Source organism: Lepus europaeus, chromosome 4, assembly GCF_033115175.1.
Source record: "Lepus europaeus isolate LE1 chromosome 4, mLepTim1.pri, whole genome shotgun sequence".
NCBI lineage: Eukaryota > Metazoa > Chordata > Mammalia > Lagomorpha > Leporidae > Lepus > Lepus europaeus.
The window spans coordinates 50153313-50179755 of NC_084830.1; the positions used below are offsets into that span (position 1 = coordinate 50153313).

Sequence of the window (26443 nt, forward strand, 5' to 3'; positions counted from 1 at the left end):
GCAAAGTTAATGGCAGACACACTGGAGGAGTACCAGGTGTACAATATTTAACTCCATGTACTTATTAAAATATAATTGCAAATGTTCACATCAACTTCATTAAAATATGAAAGTATTATTCTCTAAGAAAGTTGACTTGAAACAGAGTACTTTACTTGAAATAGTGATGAATTCTTACTTTAAGCAGAGTCTTTGAGTGTACATGACTCTATTTTGTGACATACATGCTATCTAAAATATTGCATACTTCTATGAGAAGTGTGTAGGATAGGATAATCCTTTTTCTTTTGTTTCTCTTTTTCACAGTGTACCCAGAGATTACAATAGAATATATACAGAAAAAAAAATAGTTTTTGGCTTCACATTTGTAATCTACAAATTTCTTTTGAAACTCGCAGTAGAAACTTGCTTTATAATTGTGAGTGTAGGCATTTGATGTGTCACCATTTTCATTGCACTGAACTGTTTATATCTCAGCAGGAGCAATGACATGAATAAATTGACTGTTGAGATGTGAAATTGGTGTGAACACCTGTCAAGATTTTTTTCAGCAAAATTAAATGTTGCTAATTTAAAATGATTCAGAGTAATATGTTTTCTGTATTTTGTTCACTGTATGATCTAAATTTAGATCATTTGATACATATTTTTACAAATGACTCATTTCTGAATCATTGAACCCCATCATCCAGTAATATTTATTAAGCTTCTGCATGTTTATAGATTCAGAGTGATTCAGAGTGACTGCCCTACAATGAGAGTTAAGAGCATATGATCTTTTTAAAAATATACATAATATAGAGGCCAACACACTGTGGCACAGCAGGTTAAGCTGCAGTCTCTCCAGGGGAGACCCAGCTCCAGCCACTACAGCCATTTGGGAGTGAACCAGGGCATGAAGATCTCCCTCTCTCCCTCTCTCCCTCTCTCCCTCTCTCCCTCTCTCCCTCTCTCCCTCTCTCCCTCTCCCCCTCTCTCCCTCTCCCCCTCTCCCCCTCTCCCCCTCTCCCCCTTTCCTTCTCTCCCTTTTTCCTTCTCTCCCTCTTTCTCAACTCTGACTTTCAAATAAATAAATAAAATCTTAAGAAAAATATATATGTATATGTCTTTAGCCAAACACTTTAATTTATTTAATGAATACAAATACAGAATTTCTTCATCACTCCCATCCCTTTGACTCACTTCTCTCTGCCAACTCTAATCTAAATGTATTAGAAATTTTTGTTACCTTTGAATCATTAACATACATTGAGAAATACACTTATTGTGCTTTCAATTTTATGCTATATTATATCAATTGTTTTCAGATTCATCTCAATGTGAAGAAAATGTGGAAATTAAAGTTAGAAATTGTATTATTAAGATAAAGGAAATGTATAGATAAATTGTGCAAATAAACTGGTCATGGTGAGGAAAGGGAAATAAGATAAAATAGAAAAGCAAAATAAGGAGACTATAAAATAGCTAGAGAGATTACATAGTCATATGTTAACTCCTACTAAGAATAACATATCATTTTATTGTTTGAGACTCATTTGACTCATTTATTACTTAAGAGTTTGGTTAGAAATATTCATTATTCTTATCAATGTTCTTGTTGTTAAATCTGTTTCTCCCCAGAGTGGTAACTCTTTTGTTACTTATTGGTAGGGTCACTAGATGGTATACCAAAAAGGAAATTTTGTGAAACTCTCTGTTTTGTTCATCCTTGGCTGCTAATGGAGGTGGATATGATTGAACCTTAGATGCATTTTTAAATCTAGCTACATTTAATCTGTCTTCTGTTAAGAGGAAATAAAAATTAAATCCATATTTTATAATGAATTCAAGGGACTAAAAAATTATGTATAAAGTTCTTTTTTCATCTCTTTTTTTAGGAAATTAAGGAATATTCCTCAAATTAATTATTTGAATACTTAATGTATTCCTTAATAAAATATATTTATACTAAGTTATCACTATTCAATTAGGAATACAAAGTTAACTTTATTTGTTAATGAGATTTTACATATACTCAGTTATTTACACATTTCTTTCCAAATGCTTCTAAAAGGTTTACTATTTTTACATTCAACTTACTCTCAGATTTTATCTTTTCTGATTTTCATTGCACATCAAATCAAGAATGTCAGAATCTTCTTCCTGAAAAAATAAGAGAGGAGGAAATGTTGACCTTTAGGTGACAAGTTTATAGTTATCACTACTGGGAACTACTTTGCAACTCTGTGTCCCTGTTTTACTCTATTTAAACATTCTTTGACATTTCAGACAACTGTTAAATTTGAATTATATATAAGCATAACTCATTGTCTGAAACTATTTCTTTCTAGGTAAACAGGATTATAAAAAAACCAAACCTATTTTACGAGCAACCAAATTAAAAGCAGAAGCAAGGAAAACAGCAATAGGCATAAAGGTAGACCTCTATTTGACACTTTAAATTTGGATATGTGCATGCCATTTCATTTACTATAACTGGGTAGCATAAATGTTGAGTTCTATGTGTTTTATGACATGTTAAAACCTAAACAGAGTGTTCGAATTGAAGATTTTTTTTTATTAAGATTTTACTTAATGGAACACATCCTTCCTATCCTGAGATTTTAATGGATCTTAAAATAAAATACAGTGTCACTTAAGAGAACCAGTTATACTTAACGTTTCAATTTATTTTTTCTCTTGTTTTGTTCAAACAATTCAATGATGCAGTGGCCTTAGTTAAAAAAAAACCTCACTTTTAAAAAATTCATTTTATGGTTATTTAAAATAAAATTGTTAGTATATATATTTAGATCACTAACACATACAGTTTTATTGTGTATCTTGTTGCTGTTGTCAGTACTCTCTGATGAAATTCTAATGATGTTCTCAAACTTGTTTTACAAAACCTGTGTTTTATCTGCTTACCAGGGATAAATGCAACTGAGAATGATGTTAGCAGACATTAATTCAATGTGCCAGTACAATGAGTTCAACAAAATTACATTTACATTATTACTTATGTCAATTTATTGCCAAGTATTTAGAGCTGAATTCAGCTATTAATAGAAAAATTAATTTGGCAGTCCTATTACCAAATGTGTAAAATAAAAATGGCCAGTACATATATTTTATTTAAACATTAAAATGTTAAAAGGAGATTTTAGTTTTTATCTGGCAGATGAAAAATCAATTTTTCTAAGTTATAGCTTATAGCAAATGCCAAGGTATTACTACCAAGCTGTAACAGCTGTTGAACTGCCAGATGATATATTTGGTTGTCTTCCAGAATTTGCTATTATGATCATGAAACATTGCCTTCTTTTCATTCCTGATTGCTGATTTTGATCAAGCATTGCTGTTGTGATGTGGTATGTTTTCATAACACAATCTCGTCAGCGCTATGTGTCAGTTTTTAATGAAAAGAAGGTTTGAACAATAAATATTAATTGTTTGTCTCATATAATTTCATATGAAATTTCACTCATCCTTTAACAATATTTAGATAATATGACTTTTCTATAAGCATTGCTTAGTTTTCAAGTTTTACATGAAGTCATTCAATGATTGTCTCTTATATTGTGAGTATTGTTCATTGTCTTCCAAGGCAGTGCATCCCTTATTTTTATCTTTCACAATTGGGTTAGTGATTTTTTGTTTGTTTTTTTAGAAAGATACTAGGGTAACAAAATCCACCTGTGACATAATGCAATGAGCAGTTATATATTACGATTTGAGAAATTTTGGAGCTATTCATTTATTTATATCTCATCTTTTTATACATGTCCCTTTTAATATTTGCTCTTATAATTTTTGATATTGTTTTAATTTGAAGAAATAAGTTTGTTCTCAATATGAGATAAAGTCTATCTTAATCGTGCAATTATCTAATGCCTTTTTCCTTTTTTGAAATTTTTAGTTTTAAATTTTTTTTTAGTTTTTAATAGACTCAATATAGTTCATAGATACAATTCTAAGCATATAATATTTACTCCCTCCCTACCTTACTTGCTTCCTTTCTTTTTCTTCCTTCCCTTAATTTTTCTTTTCCTTCTCCCTCACTCCCTCGCTCCCTCCCTTCCTTCCTTCTTTTTTTCTTTCTTTTTCCTATTTTTGAAATAACATGTTTTAAATTTACATTACAGTCAAAGACTTACTGCTTCACCAAATAAAAAGTTTAGTAAAGAAAAAAGCAAAAAGACCCAGTTAATTGGGAATATACGTGAGACTGTAAACAGTAATTGGATTGAATATGGCCATTTCACTCATATACAGTAAATTTTAAAGTAGTCACAGATCATTAAAACTGTAATCTGTAAGATTCTTAACCATGGATTTGACAAAAGTACAAGACAAAGATTTATAAAACTATTTACAGCAGTACTAAGATCTACAGGTATTTTTTCTTTTTTATTTCTTTTTTCTTTTTTTTTTAAATTTCTAACTCCCATATATAAAGTAGGACATACTGTATTTGTTCTGTGTCCAGCTTATTTTACTCATTATGATGTCCTCCAGTTGCCTTTTTTAAAACAATGTCAAATATGTTTATCATTTTATTAGAAAATTTTTCTTAGATTTCATTTGCAACTTATATAGGAGAGTTTCTAACATTAGAACATATCTCATTTTAATAAGCTAGTATATTGTCTTGATTTGTAAACCTATGGGAAACAGGATCTTAACCTTAAATTCTGTTTACTTTGCTAGAAAATTTATATGAAGGGCCCATTAAGATGATAGAAAACTTTTTAGAATCAGAACCATGGCAATGTTTTCCATTTCAAATCTGGCATACTAATTAGTTTGCCCTGTCAAACTTTGATTGCCTTGTCATTTTGGCATAGGATTTTAAATAATAAAGTTTCCTTCAGCAATTGCCATTTAATGCTTTTTAATTTCCCCAGTGAGTGATTTTATCCATATTGATAATGTCATAGAAGCAACTAAGGACTAATGAACATCAAATATGTTTGACTCTTAGCTAGTTGATATAGAATGATCAGAATATTATAATATTTTATCTTTTTACTACATATTATTTTTAACAAATCATAATTATACTCTTCTAACAATTTAAATCTACAAAAATATTAATAATTGTTGGAATAGAAAAGTAATAGCAATGACGACAAAATTGAACAAAAGATGAAAAGGCCCAGTATCATATCTCTTCTGCTCCTCACTGTTGCCATCAACGGTATAAATCTAGGCTGCCATCTTTGTAAAATGGAAATTATATTATTCACCTGATCAGGTTGTCAGTATAAACAATACAGTGAAATATCATGGGCCTTACCATATAGAATTTATTCATTAATTATTAACTGATTGAGGGTATATTTATTAGAATTAGCCACATTTCTTCTTTGTATAAATAAATATATAAGTACATATAAATATGTATTTAGAAATTGTTATAAATACTATAATAGTACAGATTCTGTCTAAAGAATGATGAATGTGACATGACATGATCATCTTGTTAGAATCTACACAAGAAAATATTTCCAGATATTATTATTATGTCAAATGTACCCCACAGATTGAAAAGTCATGGGCTTGAAATAGAAAAGAATTGCACAGTAGGCCCTTTATTCTTGTAGGATTCTAGTGCTTACTAAGCATATATACATTTATATATATATATACACATAAACACACACATATACATACAAACATATATAATATAAATATATATCTTTAGTAATATATATGTTTAGTAATAGGAAATATTTTGGGGAGAAAAAGTAATAATTTTAGCATAACATATGAATAAATTATGTTAAAGATTAGAGTTAATCTCCATAGGTAAGTTATTGTCATTTCTTGTGCATTAAAAATGCACATAAAATGTCATAATTTATAGCCATTAATGCAATGAGAGCCACCCAAAAATATTTACACAATTAAGTTTACTATTTGGTTACTGCTTAATTAGGGGATTATTAATAAATACAGCATCAATAATTTTTTGGAATGCAAATAGCTGTGTTTCCTCACATTTAGAAGGAAATTGTCTATATTTTTAATTAATTTGATTTAAAGGTTTATGTGAAAAGCATAAACATAATAAAAGGATCAATATACAAATTTAGTTGTATTACATTAAAACATGTTCAGTGTCAATCTCATGTTGCCAAAAACCCCTTGGGGCAAGCAACTTGAAATGTTATTTGCTCAGTTATTGTTTTCTGATTTAAAGGTAAAAATGGCCAAGGGGCAGAAGGAATCATAAATGTCTGCAGGTCTAAAACTTCTGATTAGTGTCGCCAGCATGCTGAAAGCATGACTTTCAAATTCTAACGTTGTTTGAACCCTCCAAACATTCAGCCTGCTTGATGCTTGTCTTCTCACAACATAGGGGCATTTCAAAGACAACTGTTTGTTATAACTTCCCACCCAAACATTTTAACATACCCCTATATCATGTATTGAAGAAATCTAATGGAATTAGTATGTATCTGAGTTGTATATTATGAATATTCTCTGCTTCTTACACTTAAAATTCTTTTTTCATGCCTCTGGATATTCGAAAAATATACCGAGAAGACTCTATAGAGTTGTTTTAAGGACAAGGAGTTGAAAACAGCAATTAGAGTTAATTATCAATAAGATGGCCTCCAATCAAGAGTAAAAACTTTACTCTTGCATTAAGCTTGGGTGAATGGTGTCTGCTGTTGGACAGTTTTGTTGTCCACTATATGGAACAGATGGAGTTTGCAGTTGTGTGTCACTTGTTTATTACATCCTCTTAAAATTAGTAGCTGTATAACCAGATGGGTCTGGGAACACAGCTGTGGATTTAAGAAAATAAATGAAACCTGTCTGATGCCTCCATGCCCTTTTGAGATGCCAAAGTGTTCCAACTGTAACAAAAAAAAATTTACTCTCATTTGACATTATATTGATATATTAGATTTAAAATATCAAATCTTACAAAAATTGTTGACACTGAGTTTTTCAACCCCACGGTTTTTTTAGTATTTTTTCATAGTTTGGACATCTAAGTAAATATAATTATGCAGATAAAACTCTGTTTATAATATCAATTTGTAATTTTGACATATAGGTAAAAATTCTATGTTGATTATAGTCCAAATTCATTTTAATATTTTAAAGTTTATTAGATGGTATATTTTGGATTACTGATTTTACATTCATATGAGATGTAACATTTATGCATGTAAATGGAAACAAATTGCTTCTCCATAAAACATTACTAGGTAAGGAGTGTGATACACAAGTGGAAGCTACAAGGGAATATTAGGCACTTTAGGATACTGAACAAGTACTGTGTTTCTTTCATTTTCTTTTTGACCAGATGATATATCACCAATGAGAGTGTTTCTAGACAATATACGCAGACACACAAGCATGAGTATATACATATATATATATATACACACACACTTTTGTGAGATAATAAGATTTTGTCATGGAATATGTGGTAAATTTTTGACATTATTTCAATATAGTTGATGAATAAATCCATATCAAATTTCAAAATTAAGAATTAAGGGCCATTGTTCATAATGCAAGTCATTGTATTTTATCATGTTTCATGAGCTAAGAATACTCAGTTTTGATCATCCATAGCAGTAACTATAGAATTTAGAATTTAAAAATTATAATTTCAAAAAAGTGAAATTTAATGTTTGTATATAAAAACAATGTAGAAGTTGGTTATAATACTATTTCTTCACAATAGTAAAGGAATAATATTTTTAAAAATCTGTGTCTAAATGCTATTACTAAAGCCCAATGTATTGAAACGACAAATACAGTTAAACACACTCAAATAAGAGAAAAACTTAAGGCACCAACATCATTGTTTGCATTCAACATTTTGATATCTAAACAATGAAATGATATTAAAGTGATAAATTTTAATTTTACTAACAAGAAAAGAAAAACCTAAGTTAACTAGAATTAATAATAGAAATAACTCACCCATCCACATATTTGCCATTGCAATGGGTATTGTCAAGGACAAAACAAATTTCTTAATGGTAAAAATGTTTTTTAAAAAGTGAGTAATATGTGCATATCATGCATTCTAAATAGTGGAATAATATGATTATTTTATCTGATGAAACTGATAGCATTAACCAGTCTTTTTCATCAATATCAAATCTCCTTTTTTTTGTCTCCCCAGGAAGTTGGCCTTGTACTTGCAGCTATATTGGCCCTGCTACTGGCTTTCTATGCTTTCTTTTATCTCAGACTGTCTTCGGATGTTGACTCTGATCTGGACCCAGATGAGGATTAGCTGAACAGTAATCAATGCCTGAAATGGAAATAATATTATAAAAGCACCTTTGGGACCAATACTTTCTGGAGTACTGACACTGTAACATTTTGAATTCTTTCTGCTGATATTTTCATTTTGCAGAAATATCCTTTTAAATAATTGCCTAGGATATCAAGAAAAGAACCTTACCTAGCAATGTAATATAATATATGCCACCAAGAACTTTTATAAATCTTTCTGCTTTGATAGGTATCCATGGTACATTTAGATAAAATGGAAAACAGATCCTAATTTTTTTAAGGTTTAACAAGTTTATTGTATAACTCCATCACTTGTAGATTACTAAATTATTTTTTGTTCTATATCTGAGTGTTTCATAAGTAAAAGTATATAGCTTCATTTATAGAAACATACTCAAATCACATTCAGAGCCTAAATGAGAACAAAAAGTCATGGGAAATTTTTATTTTACAAAGAAACTCTTCGTTTTTTTCAGACATATTTTATATCATTAGAGAGACTATCTGCACATACATCTATAGTAATCTTTTTCCTTTTTCGCCAACTGTTCAATACACATGTGTTCAATCAGAAATGGCACCTGGGTGACAGAAGCTCAAAGAGTCACATATGTCTCTAAAATATAGTTCCTTTCCTCTTGGGCTATCTGAACTAGTCTAAGTAGAAAGTTCATTGGATCTTGATTTTAATTAACTTATTACTCTATTAATATAAACTTGGAATTCTGTTTTAATTATGCTGTCTGGCAGCTTGCAGTATCAGTTTGCCCCTTTATTAGGAAGATATGTAACAGTCTGTCATTGAATTGTGCCATCTTTTTTACACAGCAGTAAAAGAAATCCTACATACCAGAATCATTTTCATGGGTTATCTCCTGAATCTGAATAATACAAAGTTATTTTACAAAATTACATTTTGTATCTTGAAAATTAATAAATTAAAACTCTTCATGAAAAATAAATAGAATATATGCCTCATTTTACTCTCACACATAGATTTCTGTTTATATAATTGTTTTCAATGTTATTTGCATTTGTTTGTGCATAATAACCAGTATTTTCGATGTTTTCACTTGTAATCAAATTTTAAGGCAAATGGACATGTAAAGATTAGAAAATTAGAAAATATGTAGCAACACATGTGTTCTTAGGTACTACCGTCTATAAAAATGCATAGAAAATGAATAATTTGAAATATGGGCATAAAATATTTTATAGAATATATTTTGTATTTATGAAGAATGAACTACTAGGCTTGCTTACATATGGCCAAGAGGAGAAAGCTTTGATAAAACCTTTAGGAAGATAGTTATAAGCACAGTTTCTGAAAGGAAAATAAAAAGTTCTTTGGTACTTTTGCAAAAAAGTGAATATGACTATGTAGTGTTATGTTCTGTAGAATTTTTTCAACTAGAGTAATGTCTGAAAACAGCCAAAGCTTCCAATTTCCTCACAAATTATTTATGCCAAACATCTGAGGGCAAGATTTAACAGTGTTATTTACTGAATTCTTCCCCTTGAGCTCACAAACTCAAGAGACAGACCAAGAGTTCTTATATACTCACCACTGTGGACCAATCCAAGTGGCATTTTTAGGAAAGGTTGCAGCATTTAATGCCATGTGGTATGTCTGTTCGTGAAGTGGGAGGCAAGGGAATATCCAAGCTGGCATTTTGGATATGATGGGCCTTTTACTTTCCTGAGTGACATGCCACATGTCAAGAAAGACTTCTTTCCCCCACTCCCATCACATTTATGTGAGTAATTTTCATTTAGTTATTTCCCCTCCCATATGGTGTTAAAAACAGTCATATAAAATAAAGATTATTTCTTGTTTTCAGGAGTAATTAAAATGAAACAAAATGTAATCATTTCTTACAAGTATTAGATAACCTTCCAGGTATAAAGAACAGTTTACTGTATTTAAAATAGATGATTATGCAATTGGAAATGTTTCAAAATTCATCACACTGAAAATATTTTACTATTCTGCTCTATTATTGAGTTTTTCTTTTGGGAAAAAAAGGATGCTATTTCTGATAATACTAAATATTAGTCTAAATATAATCTAATTGTAGGCAAGTTTCATTGCCTTATTTTATTGATATCTTGAGTCTATCGATAGTCCTTTTGTATGATGTGTTGATTTATGATGGCCCGAGAGAACTATCAATCCCAAATGCTATACTTTTTGATTTCAGTAAATAACAGGTAAAGTGAGACAATCTATGTTTATATAACACTGTTTTTGTGAAATGCAAATTTTATGAATTCACATTAACTGGGAAGCAGCCAATCCTCTGTAAAGAAATTCCAGATTGAAAGTCTGGTTTGAATCTTTGAAGACAGAAAGGTGATATCTTTTGGCTGTTTTGGGGGACCACACTGCTGAATAGTGAGTGAGTGGTATTTGGCGTAAATCTGAGACTGGCATCAGACACAAATTTTACACATGGATATCCATACCCATACCACCCCCAGTAATTCACTGTCCAAGGTAATTCAGAAAACAGAAACGAAAAAATAATAATGACTTTTTAGGGTGTTAGAATGTGTTTGTTAACATATTCTGCAGAGTAAATTTTCATGAGTGCAGCAGACTTAAAGTATAGTCTATGGAGCACTGTGAGGGAGTTCACAGTTCTTATTTTGCATACAAGCTTAGACCAGGGTAAAAAACATACAAATTTATTTGAGAGGAAATATTATAAAATATAACCTCATCTACAAATTGTATTTTTAACAAAAATCCCACTTTACTGCAGTTATAGGGTTGTTCTTTTAAGATGGCAAAAACTTCATGATTTTCTATCCTTTTATTTTTTTCTTAAATAGAGAACAAATATTGTCACATAACTAGTGATTGAATATCATGAGTGTCTGTGCTTATTCATTTCTATAATTCTAGTTGTGTAGTAATCTGTTAATAAATTAATAAATGCATATTAAAATGTAAGTTCATGTCTTTTTGTCCTCTCAGAGTCTGACACAATTCTTCTTGTGTAGTAGATGATCAAAAATTCTTTGAGTGAAATGAATAAAAAATTAAATTCACAGTATTGATCAACTCATAGCCTTTAGCATGTATGGACATTGATTGTCTTGGGCCTGACATGTTCATCCTTATTCTCTTTAAGATCAAGAAAACTGCATTAAGCATAGTAGTGCTCTTTTCTAGGAAAAAAATATGTTATTTTATCCTAGTATTTATTAAAAACCATACTCAAAGTTTGAATTCACTCCACCTGAAAATAAAATTAAGTTTCCATTATAATGTTTGTGCAAATATTAAGCACTATACTGTCCAAGTTCTAAAATTATATAGTCAATGATAATTCAGTAAAACAAACTGAGCTATAGACAAGCTTCAAAAAAAATTACAGATAAAATTCATTCAATTTTGATGTATTTCATCCATACCATAATGTTGTTGCACCAGAGAGTACCTAAGATATTTTTATATTCTCCCTTTAACAACAATTAGATTTTGTTACACTTACCTCTCCCTTAGCAGCACTGCCTTCTTTTGTTAGAATTATTCCAATGTAGTCTGGTTTGGTTGTTTGCTAGATTTTGTTCCACTTGATACCACATCTAGCATTAGTGCAACCCACAGTGAAAAAAAAAAAAAAGTAGCAAATGAATTTAATGCTCATAGAAACAGTCTTACCATGTTGTTCAGGGGTTAGCCATACAGGTAAGGATAAAGGGAACTGGGAGAGTCATGTGAAGAACTGGGCCAGTGTGGAAATATCCATAGCGGGTCACTAGTTCATTTAAAAGAATTGAACTGCAGCCATATGCAGCACAGTGCCTCCTTGTCAGACACTTTTTTTTTTTCATCCTTAGCAACAGATATGAGATTCTTATTTCAAGAAAAATAAGACTCTACATGCCAGAAGATTTTTTTGATGACAGTACTCCCTCCTATTCTCCATTTTTTAAAACAACAACCAAATTGGTGGGGAGGCAGCCAAAATTTGAGGTACCAATGCTTCTCGAACAGATGTCGCACCATTATTTTTTAGCTCGTTTAGATGAATAAACATGTTAAACTGTGAAGTATTACATTTTAGATTTTTTCATTAAAAAAAGAGACAATCTGTTTACTGTCCTAATTGAGACAACAATCCTGTGGTTGCCAGTTTTGGCAGTCATAACAATGAACTATAAATATTTGGACCAATCAAGTAAATGGTGACTATAAAGGCTATAGCATGTGTAAAGTTCTTTTTTCATGGGCATGTATCTTAGTATGGCTTTTTTTTTATCCCCTTCTTCAAAGACAATTGTTTGGATGAAACTGAAGTTTCACGGTAAGTCTAAAAGAAATTGATTTCAATATCTAATTTCTTTCTAGTTTATCATCTTTTTTAATGTTCAACTATCCATCTGCTTGTAACAAATTGCTTCTATACTAGCTCAATTGAATGTGACAAGCCAAGTCTTATGGGATTGCCTTCTCCATACCTCCTAGGGTAAGGTAACAAAACTCAAAGTTTTTTTCCTTTCTTTGTATTTATAAATTCAGAGTAAAGTTGCTTTAAAAGTCTCTTAAATTGAGGTGATTAGTTTTTTAAAAAGTTAGTTTTATATATGAACTACAGATGCAATGTCTCGTGTAATGACCATAAGAAGGAAATCATAATCTTGGGTTTAGCAGGATGCTTCACATGCAACTCTAGTTTGGGGAAGTTACAGACTAAAGAGGGATGCCCCATAAATAGAAAACTATTTACATTGCAGGTTCCTAACATTTGTAATCCACATAGCAAGTGCTAAGTTTGAGGCACTAGCATTCCCTCTGTGCTTAAACTTTACTTCTATTTTAATAAGTTACCACTATTTCATAGTTAACTGTGTACTTACCATATTAGCATAATCGTTGATCCTCACCTATTTTTCCCACTATCTCCTACTTTTGATCTGCCTTCTTTTTTTATCACTAACCACATATGTTACACAAAAGTAGATTAATATGGTTAATATGTTTAATATGATTAATATGATTAACCTCAGTCTACAATTATCAATATTTTGTCTCTCTTTTATACAATTAACCCATTTTTTTATAACCTGAAATATTTTAAATCAAACCCCAGGTCAGCTAACATTTTAACTATAGATGTTTCAGTATGTGTCTAACTGACAAAGCCGTTGGATTTTATTTGCTTATTTGATTATTCAATGGGAAGACATTAATACAGCTAATAGAATTGAATACTTACTTCTTAATATAACGTAATGCTAAGTCAGTATTCAGAAGTTCCACATTGTCTCTAAGATGTCTGTTTACGATAGATTTTGAATCAAGCTCTGAACTGCATTTTTTGTGTATCTTTAAAATGTCTTTAATTGTGTAACAAAGCTCTTTTTCTTTCATGTAATTGATTTAATGAAGAAACCAGTTACGAGTCCTTTTGAATGTCTGGTGTTCTATATGATCATTTTCATTGCACTATTCATTTCATTCCTCATTTTCCCCTATTTTTGTAAACTGGTATTTAGATCTTAGATTGGGACCAGAAAGAGTTTTGCTTGTTTGTTTTTGAGCCCAGAATATTTCATAGTACTTAATGAGGCACATAATACCTGGTTGTCTCATTAATGATGCTGAGATATATCAGTGGGTTCATGTGTTAAAGCTTGATTTCCTTAGATGTAACATTTTATCTATTGCTTTTAGCATCCATTCATAATTGTTTCCTAGATCTTATTATCCATTGCAAAAAGTGACTTTCTATCATCTTTTCAGCATTACTTAAGTAAAAGTATTTATTTTTAATTTTAAAATTTATTTTATTTATTAGAGAGAAAAAGAGAGTGATAGAGATAGAGACAAAGACATCCTCCTTCCGCTGATTCACTTCCCAATGCCCACAGTAGTAAAGTTGGGTCATGCTGAAGCCAGGAGCTGGGAACTCAATCCAAGCCTCACATATGCATGGCAGGGACCATCACTTGGTACCAGGAAGCTGGAATTGGAAGAAGAGCCAAGATTCAAACTCTGGCACTCTGATAAAGGATGTGGTATACCAAGTGGTGTCAACTGTTAGAACAAGCACATGCCTCTGGAAGTATGTTTTTTAAAAATATTTTTTTGTTTTTGTTTTTATTTTTTGAGCAGGAAACATGCTAGCCAAGTTTAATGATGTGAAATAATGTAAAAAGTACATCTGACAGACCAGGCGGGCATCTTGAGAAAAGCACTGAGAACCCGGTCTGCTTTCAGACTGGAGTTTTTATGGATATGGGTATATGTCCTCTATTTCTCCTCCCCCTACATCCTTCCTGGGATGTTAATGGGTAGAGGGCTTCCTGGGCATGAGATTCCTCAAATTCCTACCAAAACTTCCTACTGGATGCTTGCTGTAGAGGGGGAGATTCCTCTAAGTTGCCCCAGGGAGAGGGTTGGGACCTACCCAACTAGGTTATTGAATAATTACAAGATTTTTGATATGTAAATCATAGTTTGCTACTCTATTACTTCCTTATGCAGTCACACAAAAGACCCACTGAAGGTTATTGAACAAAAGCAACACTTTAGATATGTAATTCTGGTCTTCTCCCAAGGCTTGCTTAGATATTTCTTCCCTTATCCATCCACAGATGTTCTTATTTTTCTTCAAAAAATTCCCATTTTCTTTGGACCCTCATGCACACATAGGCTAATGTCTACCTAGCTACCTAACTTTACCACCTCTCAAGAGAAGTAACCCATAATCTTACAGGGTAATATGGATGAAGGTCCAAGTTTAAATAATTAAGCTGATGTTATAGTTAAGGAAAAGTAGATAGACCAACAGAAAAAAAGCAGTATCCAGAGATATATAAACATATAAATATTCATTTAATTTATCCTATGTGTCATGAGGATGAAAGAGTATTAATGTATTAAACAACTGAGTATCCTTCTGAAAATTAGAAGATGCCTATACTATTGACTTACTTTTTATTTTTTTGTTTCTATTTTTTTTTTTTTGGACAGGCAGAGTGGACAGTGAGAGAGAGAGAGAGACAGAGAGAAAGGTCTTCCTTTGCCATTGGTTCACCCTCCAATGGCCGTTGCGGCCGGCGCATCTCGCTGATCAGGAGCCAGGTGCTTCTCCTGGTCTCCCATGCGGGTGCAGGGCCCAAGGACTTGGGCCATCCTCCATAGCAGAGAGGTGGCCTGGAAGAGGAGCAACCGGGACAGAATCTGGCGCCCCGACCGGGACTAGAACCAGGCGCCCCGACCGGGACTAGAACCAGGTGTGCCAGCGCCACAGGGGGGAGGATTAGCCTATTGAGCTGTGACGCCAGCCTATACTATTGATTTACAACATGATTAATTTCTGGTGGAATTTATTATTTCTATTGTATAAAAGGACAAATTATAAAAATTAGAAGAAATTATAGGCAGGGCTGGTGTTGTGGCATAACGGGTTAAGCTATTGCCTAAAATGCCAGCAACCCATGTGAGCACTGGTTCAAGCCCTGGTTGCTTCACGTCCACTCCAGCTCCCTGATAATGGCCTGGGAAAAGTAGCAGAAGGTGGTCCTAGGGGCTCCTGCACTCATGTGGGAGACCCAGATGAAGCTCTTGGCTTCTGGCTTCAACCTGGCCTAGCCCCAGCCATTGTGGCCACTTGGGGAGTGAACTAGCAGATAGAAGATCTCTCTATCTTCTCTTCTCTCATTTTTAGAATCATTTACTAGACACTGGAATAGGAGTCAGAAATCATAAAATAAATATCAGAATGTAACACATTAAATTAGAATCTAACTTATAGTCTGGTATTCAGTGTGAATTAAGGATGTTAAGGAAATAGTCTCTCAGACATTGCTTATGGGAATGATAAACACACACTTTCTAGGAGCTCCTTTTGCAGTAGACCTCAGCAACCTCAAATTTTACATATACTTTAGAAATTCATCTCAAAATGACCATTCTGATAGTACGCAATGGTGCTCAAATCATGTTAGCCATGGCATTGTTTATAAAATAAAAAATACTGAAATCAATGTAAATGTCCAATATAGGAGTTTTAAAGCAGCCATGCTATTCCCATAAAATAAATGTGATGTGTTCACTAAAATCATGTGTATACTAATGAAATGAAGAGGATTGAGAAAACAATGGGAAAAAATTTCAGCCAATACAATTCTATTTTGTTTAAATACACATGCTTGTGTGTGTATACACATGAGTCTAATTCAATGCATGGAGAAAATATTTAACAAGAGTATCTCTCGGTATTGAATTATTAATGATTTTTGATTCTTTATATTAAGTGAATCCTTCAGCCTCCATTCTTCAGGGAGGACCTGAAGGCAAATATTTTGTTGAGCTACATCATTGTGTCCAGACTCCTAGTGGATCTGTTTTTTTCCATTATGTTCTTCTGTATTTCATTCATTCAATAACCACTAAGCCCCTGCATCATCTTTCACAATTCCCAAACATTAGCACTATGAAAAAAAGCACTACTTCTTTATTTACAGTAAAAGATTGAAGGTTTAAAAAAAACTGACATTTTTAAATTCACTGTTAATTTAAAAATTTATTGAGCATTTGCTATACGTTACAGTTACTATTGTTTGTTCTTGAAACAAATCAGTGAACATTAAAAACAAAAAACAATACTTTCGTTTTCATGGCTTATGATCTTGGAAGATGGTAATATGTTTATCAAACAGAACATACAGGTATTCCTAGTGAAGGAAAGGCAGTAAGGGAGTCCAGAGGCATCTTCATGCCCAGCGTATTCCAGCGAGTCTGTTCAATACGGAGTGAAGTATAGATTTTTTAATGTCTGTCTGTTACCTTCTTTTCTTAGTGTAAATCCAGTTTCCCTTGTTTAATCTGGATGTATGTCTCTTTTTAGTGGGGGGGGGGGGAAATAGTCCCATTTATTTATATAAAGAAAACATTTAATAGAGTTCGTAGATAAAATTCTAAGTTGATCCGTTCCAGATTTCCCTGGATTTTCTCCCTTCAACCCCTGACTCCTTTTTCTCAAAGCTTAGTATGATGATTCTTTTCCATATTTTTCACAGAATTTGTTCGACAATATCCCTTTATGTATGTCATTCTCCCCGTGAACTGGGAGATTCTTAAAGAAGGAACTCTTGGTTTCATTGTTGTCTCTTCGACGCCAGCCACTGTTTCAGACCTGCAGTGTGTATATAGTCACCGGGTCTTACAGCTCATTCCCCAGAACAGTGTTTCTCAGTGATGGTATGTTAGTGACATTTTAAGCCAGGTACTGCTTTGTTGTGGTTATCTGTCCTGTGCATTGTAGGATACTCAGTAGTAGCCATGGATGATTGCTTCTGAAGTTGAACATCTTTACATGTTACTTTACTACCCATTGATATTTTCTCTGCAGAAAGTCTGTTCATGTTTTTTGCCCATTTTTAATTTCTATTATTTTTCTTAAGAATGAATAAGATTTTTTTATATTTTATCAGTTATATGTGTCTCTGTGTTGTGAATATATTGTTCAAGTTTATTTTTTCTTATTTCTCTGTGGTGTCTATTGATAATTATGTTCTTGAGAGTTACAGACAGTGAGAGGGAGAGACAGAGAGAAAGGTCTTCCATTCGCTGGTTTACTCCACAGATGGCTGCAACTGCTGGAGTTGTGCAGATCTAAAGCCAGGAGCCAGGTTCTTCTCCCGGGTCTCCCATGTGGGTGCAGGGGCCCAAGGACCCAGGCCATCCTCTACTGCTTTCCCAGGCCACAGCAGAGAGCTGCATTGGAAGAGGAGCAGCCAGGAGTAGAACTGGCGCCCATATGGGATGCTGTTGCTGCAGGCTGAGTATTAACCTACTGCATCACGGCGCCAACCCCATGAAGATATTTTCTAATATTTTCTTCTCAATATTTCATTTTCTTCCTTTACATTTGAGTCTTCAATCTCTGAAATGGATTTTTGGCCCTGGTGGGAAGTTTCATTTGTTTTCTCTGTGGCTCAAATACTGTCTTCTCATTGAGGCCTAACCCGATCACCTAAAATAAAAGTTATTATTCCCTCACTTTCTGGAACATCCTTTTCCCCCTGCTTTACTGTTTCTCCAAGCTCTCCTTGTCACCTGTCATTCTGTTTTGTTGTGCGGTACAATTGGTTGAGCTGTCCTCTCCTTTCCAGCATTACTTCCCTTGGCACCTCAGTCAAATATCAAATGCAGATGCTCAGATCAGGACCCTGTGCAGGTTCTGCTTCATTCATCCATTTCATTCATTGATATATTTCATTCTCTATCCCTGTGCCATCACCACACTGTCTTCATAACTACTTTTAGTCAGCTTGATATTAGAGGGCTAATCTACTACCTTGTTCTTCAGAACTGTCTTGGTTATTTGTGGTCCTTTCAATTTTGATCCAATATTAGAAATAATAATTCTAATAATCTATAAGTATATATAAATATACAATATTCATATATTTATATAATATATAGTTATATATAATTTATATATTATATACTATATAATAGTATATAATATATAAATATAAATATATTTCTAATTATTAGAATTAGAAATTCTAATAATTTCTAATTTTCTGACAAACCCTGCTACAATTTTAGTTGCAATTCCATTAAATCAACTTGGGGAACTTTGTCATATTTAATATATCCAACCCCAGTGAACCTGGTGTCTTTTTTCACTTATTTTGTTCTTTTTTGTTCATTTAACAAAGTTTTTAAAATTTTTTGTAATAATCTTAAAATGTCTTTATTAGTTTTTCATAGATATTTTTAATATTTATGTTATACTAAATATTTTGTAACATTATTATGTTTTACAGTTGTATAGAAATGCAAAGGAAATTTGTATATTAACTTTATATAAAGCAATATTGCTAAAACAAGTAATTCAAATAATTTGTCTGAAGATTCTTTTCAGTGTGTCATTTTCCTAGTGAGGCCTATCATATATAAAGTTAAAAATACCCATCCACTCTGGGTATTCTTATCCACTTACCTGTTTTATTTTTCTCTGTGGCAATTACCACCTGACATAGTCATATTTTATTTATATGCCATTGATTTTCTAAGAATTTCCAAGTATGCAATCCTTGTCATCTATAAATAGAAATAATTAACTTGTTTATTTTCAATTATTACTCCATTAGTTGTTACTGCTTGTCTAAGAACATTGAGTAATAGAGTAATACTACCACTATAACGTTAAATAGTAATAGAGATAGTGGCTGTTGTTACTCATGACCTTAATAGAGATTATTCTGTTACAACATTGAATACAAATCTGGCTTCAATTTGGGACTGATTGTGTTTGTGTCTGTGTACATAGAAGCTTGACTCTCTGTATCTGAAATGCTTTGGGCTGGAAGTATTTCAGATTATAGACTGTTTAAGATTTTGGAATATTTACATGTACATAGTGAGATATCTTGGGGATAGGAACAAACAAAACACAAAACTCATTTATGTTTCATGTACACTTTGTATAAATAGCCTGAAGGCAATTTGAAACAATAATTTTCCTGCCTCTTCATTCTGACTGTAACTTGCCATGTGAGGCCAAATGTGGAATTACCCCTTGTGGCATCATATCAGCAAACAAGTTTCAAATTTTGGACCACTTAAGATTTTGACTTCTTCGGATTAGGGATGCTTAACCTGTATACATACCTGTAATCAAGATATCTAATTCATGATTTATCAATCATATATCAACCATGAAATTGATTATATGTAATTTATCAGATTATCAAATCATACAAATTTTAAAAAGTAATATACAATTATCTATATAAATATGTGAATATATAATATAGCACAATTGATAATTGATTATATATAACTTATTAAAACATGTAAGTTTTATATTTCATATAAATGTATCATATGAATATGTAATTGAATATATGTAATTTAATAATGCATAGAAGTGAATATATAAAATCAGTATATGCTCATATTAAGGAAGTATCCAACTATTGCTATTTTCTCAAAATATTTTTTGAATGGCCACTGAATTTTGCATTGTGTATTATAGTATCTAGGATACAATCATACCATTTTTCTCCCAGAGAGAAATCCCAGTATAGTGATATAGTTCTTAATATTGACTATTCTTGCATTGCAAGTGTAAATCTCACTTAGTCATGCTTTATTATTTTTCATCAAATATTGTAGTTTCATGGTTAGTTTATTCTATATTAAATTCATAAAGTCTTATGTGTTATATTTTGTAAGATTAGGCATTATAAAAGAATTTTTTCTTTAGTGTGTACAGTCTGAATCAATTTAGGATGTACTGTTTCCTAGAGTTATGCAGACTTATATAAAATTATAGAAAACTAGATTATTTTTCAAACATTGTTCAATGTGCAGAATAATTTTGGACTTCCAATGTTTTGCTTTATTTTGTTTTTATATTATTGCTTATTCTTAATTTTCTTGAGTTGGAAATTTAATCTCTTACTTCATTTTTACTGATACAAATATTTAAGATTATAAATTTTTTTTCTATCTTTCAGTGTTTTTATTTGTATATTTGAGAGACAGAAATAGAAGGGGAGACAGACAGGGACCTTTTATTCACCCATTCACTTCCCGGATGCCTGCTATGGCTCATACTGGACAGGTTGAAGCCTAGAAGCCAAGAACTTAAACCAGTCTCCTACATGGGTGGCAGGAACCCAATTACTTGAGCCATCACTCCTGCCTTCCAGTGTCTGTGTGAGCAAGAAGCTGGAGTCAAGAGCCAGAGCCAGGTGTCCAATACACGTACTCTGATGAAGGGTACAGGTATCTAAACTAGCATTTTAGTCCTAAGACTAAAAGCCTACACATTTGCTTTAAGTTTATTCCACAGATTCATTATTTAAAATTCTCTAGTTCCTAATTGGAGTTTCCCTTTCATCAAATCATTATTTAATAGAAAATTTTAAAAATATATAATATATATCTGTGAATACAGACAGAAGGCCTTTTATTTAATTATTATTTTTTTTTCTACTGCCACTTCTTTTACTTTTATCTTGAATTACATTTTGTTGTTCCTAAGGTTAATAGTTACCTTTTTAATTGAATTTTTATTTTATTGTGTTACTTATTTTTAAATTGTCCCATAATGATTCTATGTACGTATGGAATACAATGCAATATCTCACTACATATGTCCAACATGTAGTGATGAAGTTCAAATTTTACTGCATAGGAATAAATTATTTGTGCTATTTCTATTTTATGGAACTTTTTGATATTTTCTATTTGACCTAATATATGATTAATTTTGTGAATGTTCACATACATTTAAAAGGGGTTGTATCCTATTATTAGAAATAATGTTCAGTATTGATACACAATAATCTACTTTATTAATTATGCTGTGTAGCTATTCTGTACTCTTAGTGCTTTTTCATGCATTTAACCAATTTGTACTGAAAGTGGTATTCAATTACTATGTTTTATTTCTCCATTCATCTTTTTTTTTTTTTTTTAATACTCCTCTTTGGAAAAGTCCTCCTTTGGGCTGCAAGGCAGCTGCTCCACAGCCATAACCTCCACTGCTCCCTTTGGGCTTCTCCAGGATGGGAGCACTCCGGTCATTAATGTTGGTCACCTTCTTCAGCTTGGTCCCTTTGCATATGTCCTGTAAGAGGGTGCCTCAACCTTGCTGCTCATCTCTACTCAGCTTGGGTGGCTCTGTGTTTGCCTGATTAAAAGTGGGAGGTGGAGGAGGACCAGGTGGGGGTGGAGGGGTAGGAGGAATTGGTATCCTTGCCCTGCTCCCAGTTGGCACTGCTCTCTCCCCGTCTTTATTTGCAGCTTTGGGTCACTCATATACCCCAGTTCTTGTCTTCTCTGGAGTTCTAGTTTTACTGACCACTGGCCATTGCCAAGGTTGAAATGATCTCCTAGAATTACCTCCCTCTCCCACAGCGTCCGGCTCCCGGCCCGTTCCCCACAGGTCCTGCTGCACACGGTTAGCTCATCTCCATTCATCTTTTGCAGTTTTTCTTTTTAAATATGATAGCTCTATTATTTGATGCATTGATATTAATATGTTTTTATTGTGAGTTATAGCTATTAAGCAGTATAGAGTATTCTTTATGGTTTATCAACTTGAATTTTGCTTTTTTGTGTATCAATATTGTAATTCCTCCTTTTATTGTTTCATTTTCTGATATATACTTTCCCATCCCTATAGTGTCACCTTTCTTAGATCACTGTATATTTTTTTAACACTTGAGCCATCAGTCTCTTTTACATATATATATATATATATATAATTTCATAAATGTGAATTTACAAAGTACAACTTTTGTATTGTTGTGGCTTCCCCCCCCCTCCCGTCGCCCTCCCCTCTCCCTCTCCCATCCCGCCCTTTATCGAGTTTCATTTTCAATTACCTTCATATACTGAAGATCAACTTAGTATATACTAAGCAAGGATTTCAACAGGCTGCATTCACACAACCGCACAAGGTATAGGGTATTGTTCGACTAGTAGTGTTTTTACCTTTCATAGTAAAACACATTAAGGACAGAGATCCCACGTGGGGAGCATGTACCCAGTGACTCCCGTTGTTGATTTAACAATGGGCACTCTTATTTACGACGTCAGCAATCACCTGAGACTCTTGCTATGAGCTGTCTAGGCTATGGAAGTCCCTTGAGTTCACCGACTCTGAACTTGTTTAGTCAAGGCCATGTCACAGTGGAGGTTCCTTCCTCCCTTCAGAGAAAGGCGCCTCTCTCCTTGATGGCCTGTTCCTTCTGCTGGGGTCTTGTTCACCAAGGTCTTTCATTTAGCCACCATGTCATGGCTTTCCATGCCTGTGAGACTCTCATGGACCTTTTAACCAGATCCGAATGTCCCAAGGGTTGATTCTGAGGCAGGAGTGCTGTTTTGGGCATTTGCCATTCTATGAGTCTGCTGTGTGTCCTGCTTCCCCCGCAGGATCATTATCTCCCTTTTAATTCTATCCTTCATTATTTGCTTACACTGATCTTATTTGTGAAATCTCTTTGACACATATCCTATCTTTTTAGATCACTGTATATTATTAGTACATTTTTACATAGAACCTAAAGTTAGAATTTGCTGTATGAGCTAATTTGGAAATTTTTTCTGGAAATAGCTGTGCTAAACTCATTAACATCATTTTATAGTTGATATATTGGTATCAATTCTGTATGTTAGTCTGTGTTATATTTACCATACATATTCTGTTATATATATTGTATTGCTCCTTTTGGTGTTTTTATTACTACTATCTAGAAGAAATATTTTGTCATTTTTGAAAGTGGGCATTTTTCTTCTAATGATTACCCATATGTTTATACATTTTTAGCATACTTAATACACTTTTTTATATAACCTTTTGCTATGTGGACTGTGAATCTTTTTTTTTTAAGATTTATTTTAGGCCAGCGCCGTGGCTCAACAGGCTAATCCTCCGCCTAGCGGCACCAGCACACCAGGTTCTAGTCCCGGTCCGGGCGCCGGATTCTGTCCCGGTTGCCCCTCTTCCAGGCCAGCTCTCTGCTATGGCCCGGGAGTGCAGTGGAGGATGGCCCAAGTGCTTGGGCCCTGCACACACATGGGAGACCAGGAGAAGCACCTGGCTCCTGGCTTTGGATCAGCGCGGTGCGCTGGCTGCAGCACGCCGGCCGTGGCAGCCATTGGAGGGTGAACCAACGGCAAAGGAAGACCTTTCTGTCTCTCTCTCACTGTCCACTCTGCCTGTCAAAAATTTAAAAAAAAAAAAAAAAAGATTTATTTTATTTATTTGAAAGGCCAAGTTACAAAGAGAGAACGTGAGAGGGAGTGACAGAGAAGTCTTCCATCCTGTTTCATTCCCCAAATGGTGGCAACAACCAGGGCTGGGCCGATCCCAACCCAAGAGTCAGGAGATTCTTCGAGATCTCCCACATGGGTATTGGGGCCCAAACACTTGGGCCATCCTCTGCTGCTTTCCCAGGAACATTACCTGGGAGCAGGCACCATAGGTGGCAGCTTAACCCACTGTGCCACAGCACCAGCCTCAAGTACTCTAAATCTTAAATGAGGTCCTTTGATTCTTTGTTGTTGCCCATAAAATAGTCAATGATCTTTTTTACTTCTCCACAGTTTAACATTTTTCACCTTGAAAGAACTGTATTTTTATTTTCTCTGTTGTTTTCCTGCTTTGTTTCAAAGTCTATTATTAAAATTTCACTGAAATTTATTACAACTTAGGTAGCTTTTAATTTATTCATTATTTCTGAGGAGGGCTTGTTTTTTCCCTTCAGTTTCTTTACTGAAATCAATGAACTACTAATGCACTACTGCTTTTTCTTCTTAATTTGTTTTAAAATTTTTTGTACAATTATCTGTATATTTTTATCTATTCATCAAGCATTTCTTTGAAGATTTTAAAATAAGCTGAACAGTAAGTGTCAGAGTATTTTGTTTTTCTGTTCTTATTGTTATGAAGCACTCATCAACTAAAGTACTTTGATTTGAATTTTCTGTTTTCTTGTTCTATCAGCTTTTCATGGAGTTTGTTTTGTCCTATTCCTAAGTGTTTTTGCGGCAGGATCCCTAGTCCAGAAATGTCTCCTCTAAGCATAGTGAGGCCAGTTTATTTAATAAATACTTTTAGCGATAAGGGAGAAGCAAATGAATGGCATGCCTTGTTTCTTTTTCATTTCCAAAAGATCTTCAATTTTCTACTCCTCTTCTTCATTTTGCTGCTTCATAAGGAGCATAATTCTGTCTCTGCATTCAAGATTCTTCTCAAAGATACTGATTTCTTCAGTACTATTCACTTTAAAAGTTCTCTATGCCATTGTTTGAAATGCCAAATACTCAACCAATACTTTGCCACCTACTGCTGGTTTTTTTTTTTTTTTTCTGTTTTGGAGTCTGTGCCTTCTTTCTGTACTGTACTTTTTCATGGTCTCTGTTAAGCTCTTTTTTCTACTTTCTGCACCCGCAGACTTAACAAATGTTGTGTCAAGAGATTTGTTGTAATGTGGTCTTTAGATTTCAATTTATAGATTGCCTGATGTTTATGGAGTTTTCTATTTTCTAGTAAGTCTAAAGTCTTGAGTCATTTGTAATTTTATTTGAAAGTATTGATGTTTGATATAATAGGAAGTTTTGTTTTTATTTGAAACCATTTAGGAGAAGACCTAAAATTGAAGATTGGAGGGTACTATTATATCCAATACCCAAATTTCATTGGAAACAGAGTTTTGATTTTATCATTTTCTAAGTTGACTGTGAAGTAAAATCATCTCCAAACTGTTTTCTAAAGACCAATTATTATTTTTTTTATTTTTTTTAACTTTTATTTAATGAATATAAATTTCCAGTGTACAGCTTATGGATTACAGTGGCTTCCCCCTCGCATAACTTCCCTCCCACCCGCAACCCTCCCCTCTCCCGCTCCCTCTCCCCTTCCATTTGCATCAAGATTCATTTTCAATTCTCTTCACATACAGAAGATCAATTTAGTATAAAGGTTTCAACAGTTTGCACTCACATAGACACACAAAGTGAAACATACTGTTTGAGTACTAGTTATAGCATCAAATCAAAAATGTACAGCACATTAAGGACAGAGATCCCACATGAGGAGCAAGTGCACAGTGGCTCCTGTTGTTGACCCAACAAATTGACACTCTAGTTTATGGCGCCAGTAACCACCCTAGGCTGTCGTCATGAGTTGCCAAGGCTATGGAAGCCTTCCAAGTTTGCCGACTCTGATCATATTTAGACAAGGTCATAAAAGACAGAGTGAGGATAGTAACCAATGATCCTAAGAGTGGCATTTACCAGGTTTGAACAATTATACAGCATTAAGTGGGGAAGAGGACCATCAGTACACACAGGTTGGGAGTAGAGCCATTGGTGGTAGAGTAGAGGTTATGATTACAAAGGAATGAGGCCCAAGTACGCTAGACAGGGTCTAGAACAAAGGACAGAGTCATTATTAGAGGAGCTAAGAAAGGTGCTGTCTAAGCTACAATTAAGTTTTCTGATTGAGAGGCAAATAGAACCTGACAGAAGGGGCTTAATAATAATCTGGTGGGCTTTAGGCCTTGTAAGTTAAGAGGCCCAGACCTACCTATCTCTTCACATGGGGTATATCCTAAGGGAGGTGTGAACCTCCTAGGGGAAGGCACTCTGTTGACTTTCATTACTTGGCTGGCCTGGGAGGAGAGCTGGCCAGGTAAA

General features: G+C 33.4%; 1 protein-coding gene across 10 annotated transcripts in view; it reads left to right on the forward strand.

Moving 5' to 3' along the window:
- The window catches only part of TRIQK (triple QxxK/R motif containing), a 114950-nt gene extending 103808 nt beyond the window's left edge, over window positions 1-11142 (forward strand). For all 10 annotated transcript variants that reach the window (XM_062188259.1, XM_062188261.1, XM_062188266.1 and 7 more), the window contains 2 exons: window positions 2331-2416; window positions 8138-11142. In XM_062188259.1, coding sequence (XP_062044243.1) covers window positions 2331-2416; window positions 8138-8251 — 200 coding nt within the window. In that variant the 3' untranslated portion in view covers window positions 8252-11142. The remainder of the gene's footprint in view (window positions 1-2330; window positions 2417-8137) is intronic.
- Window positions 11143-26443: the final 15301 nt, after the last annotated feature.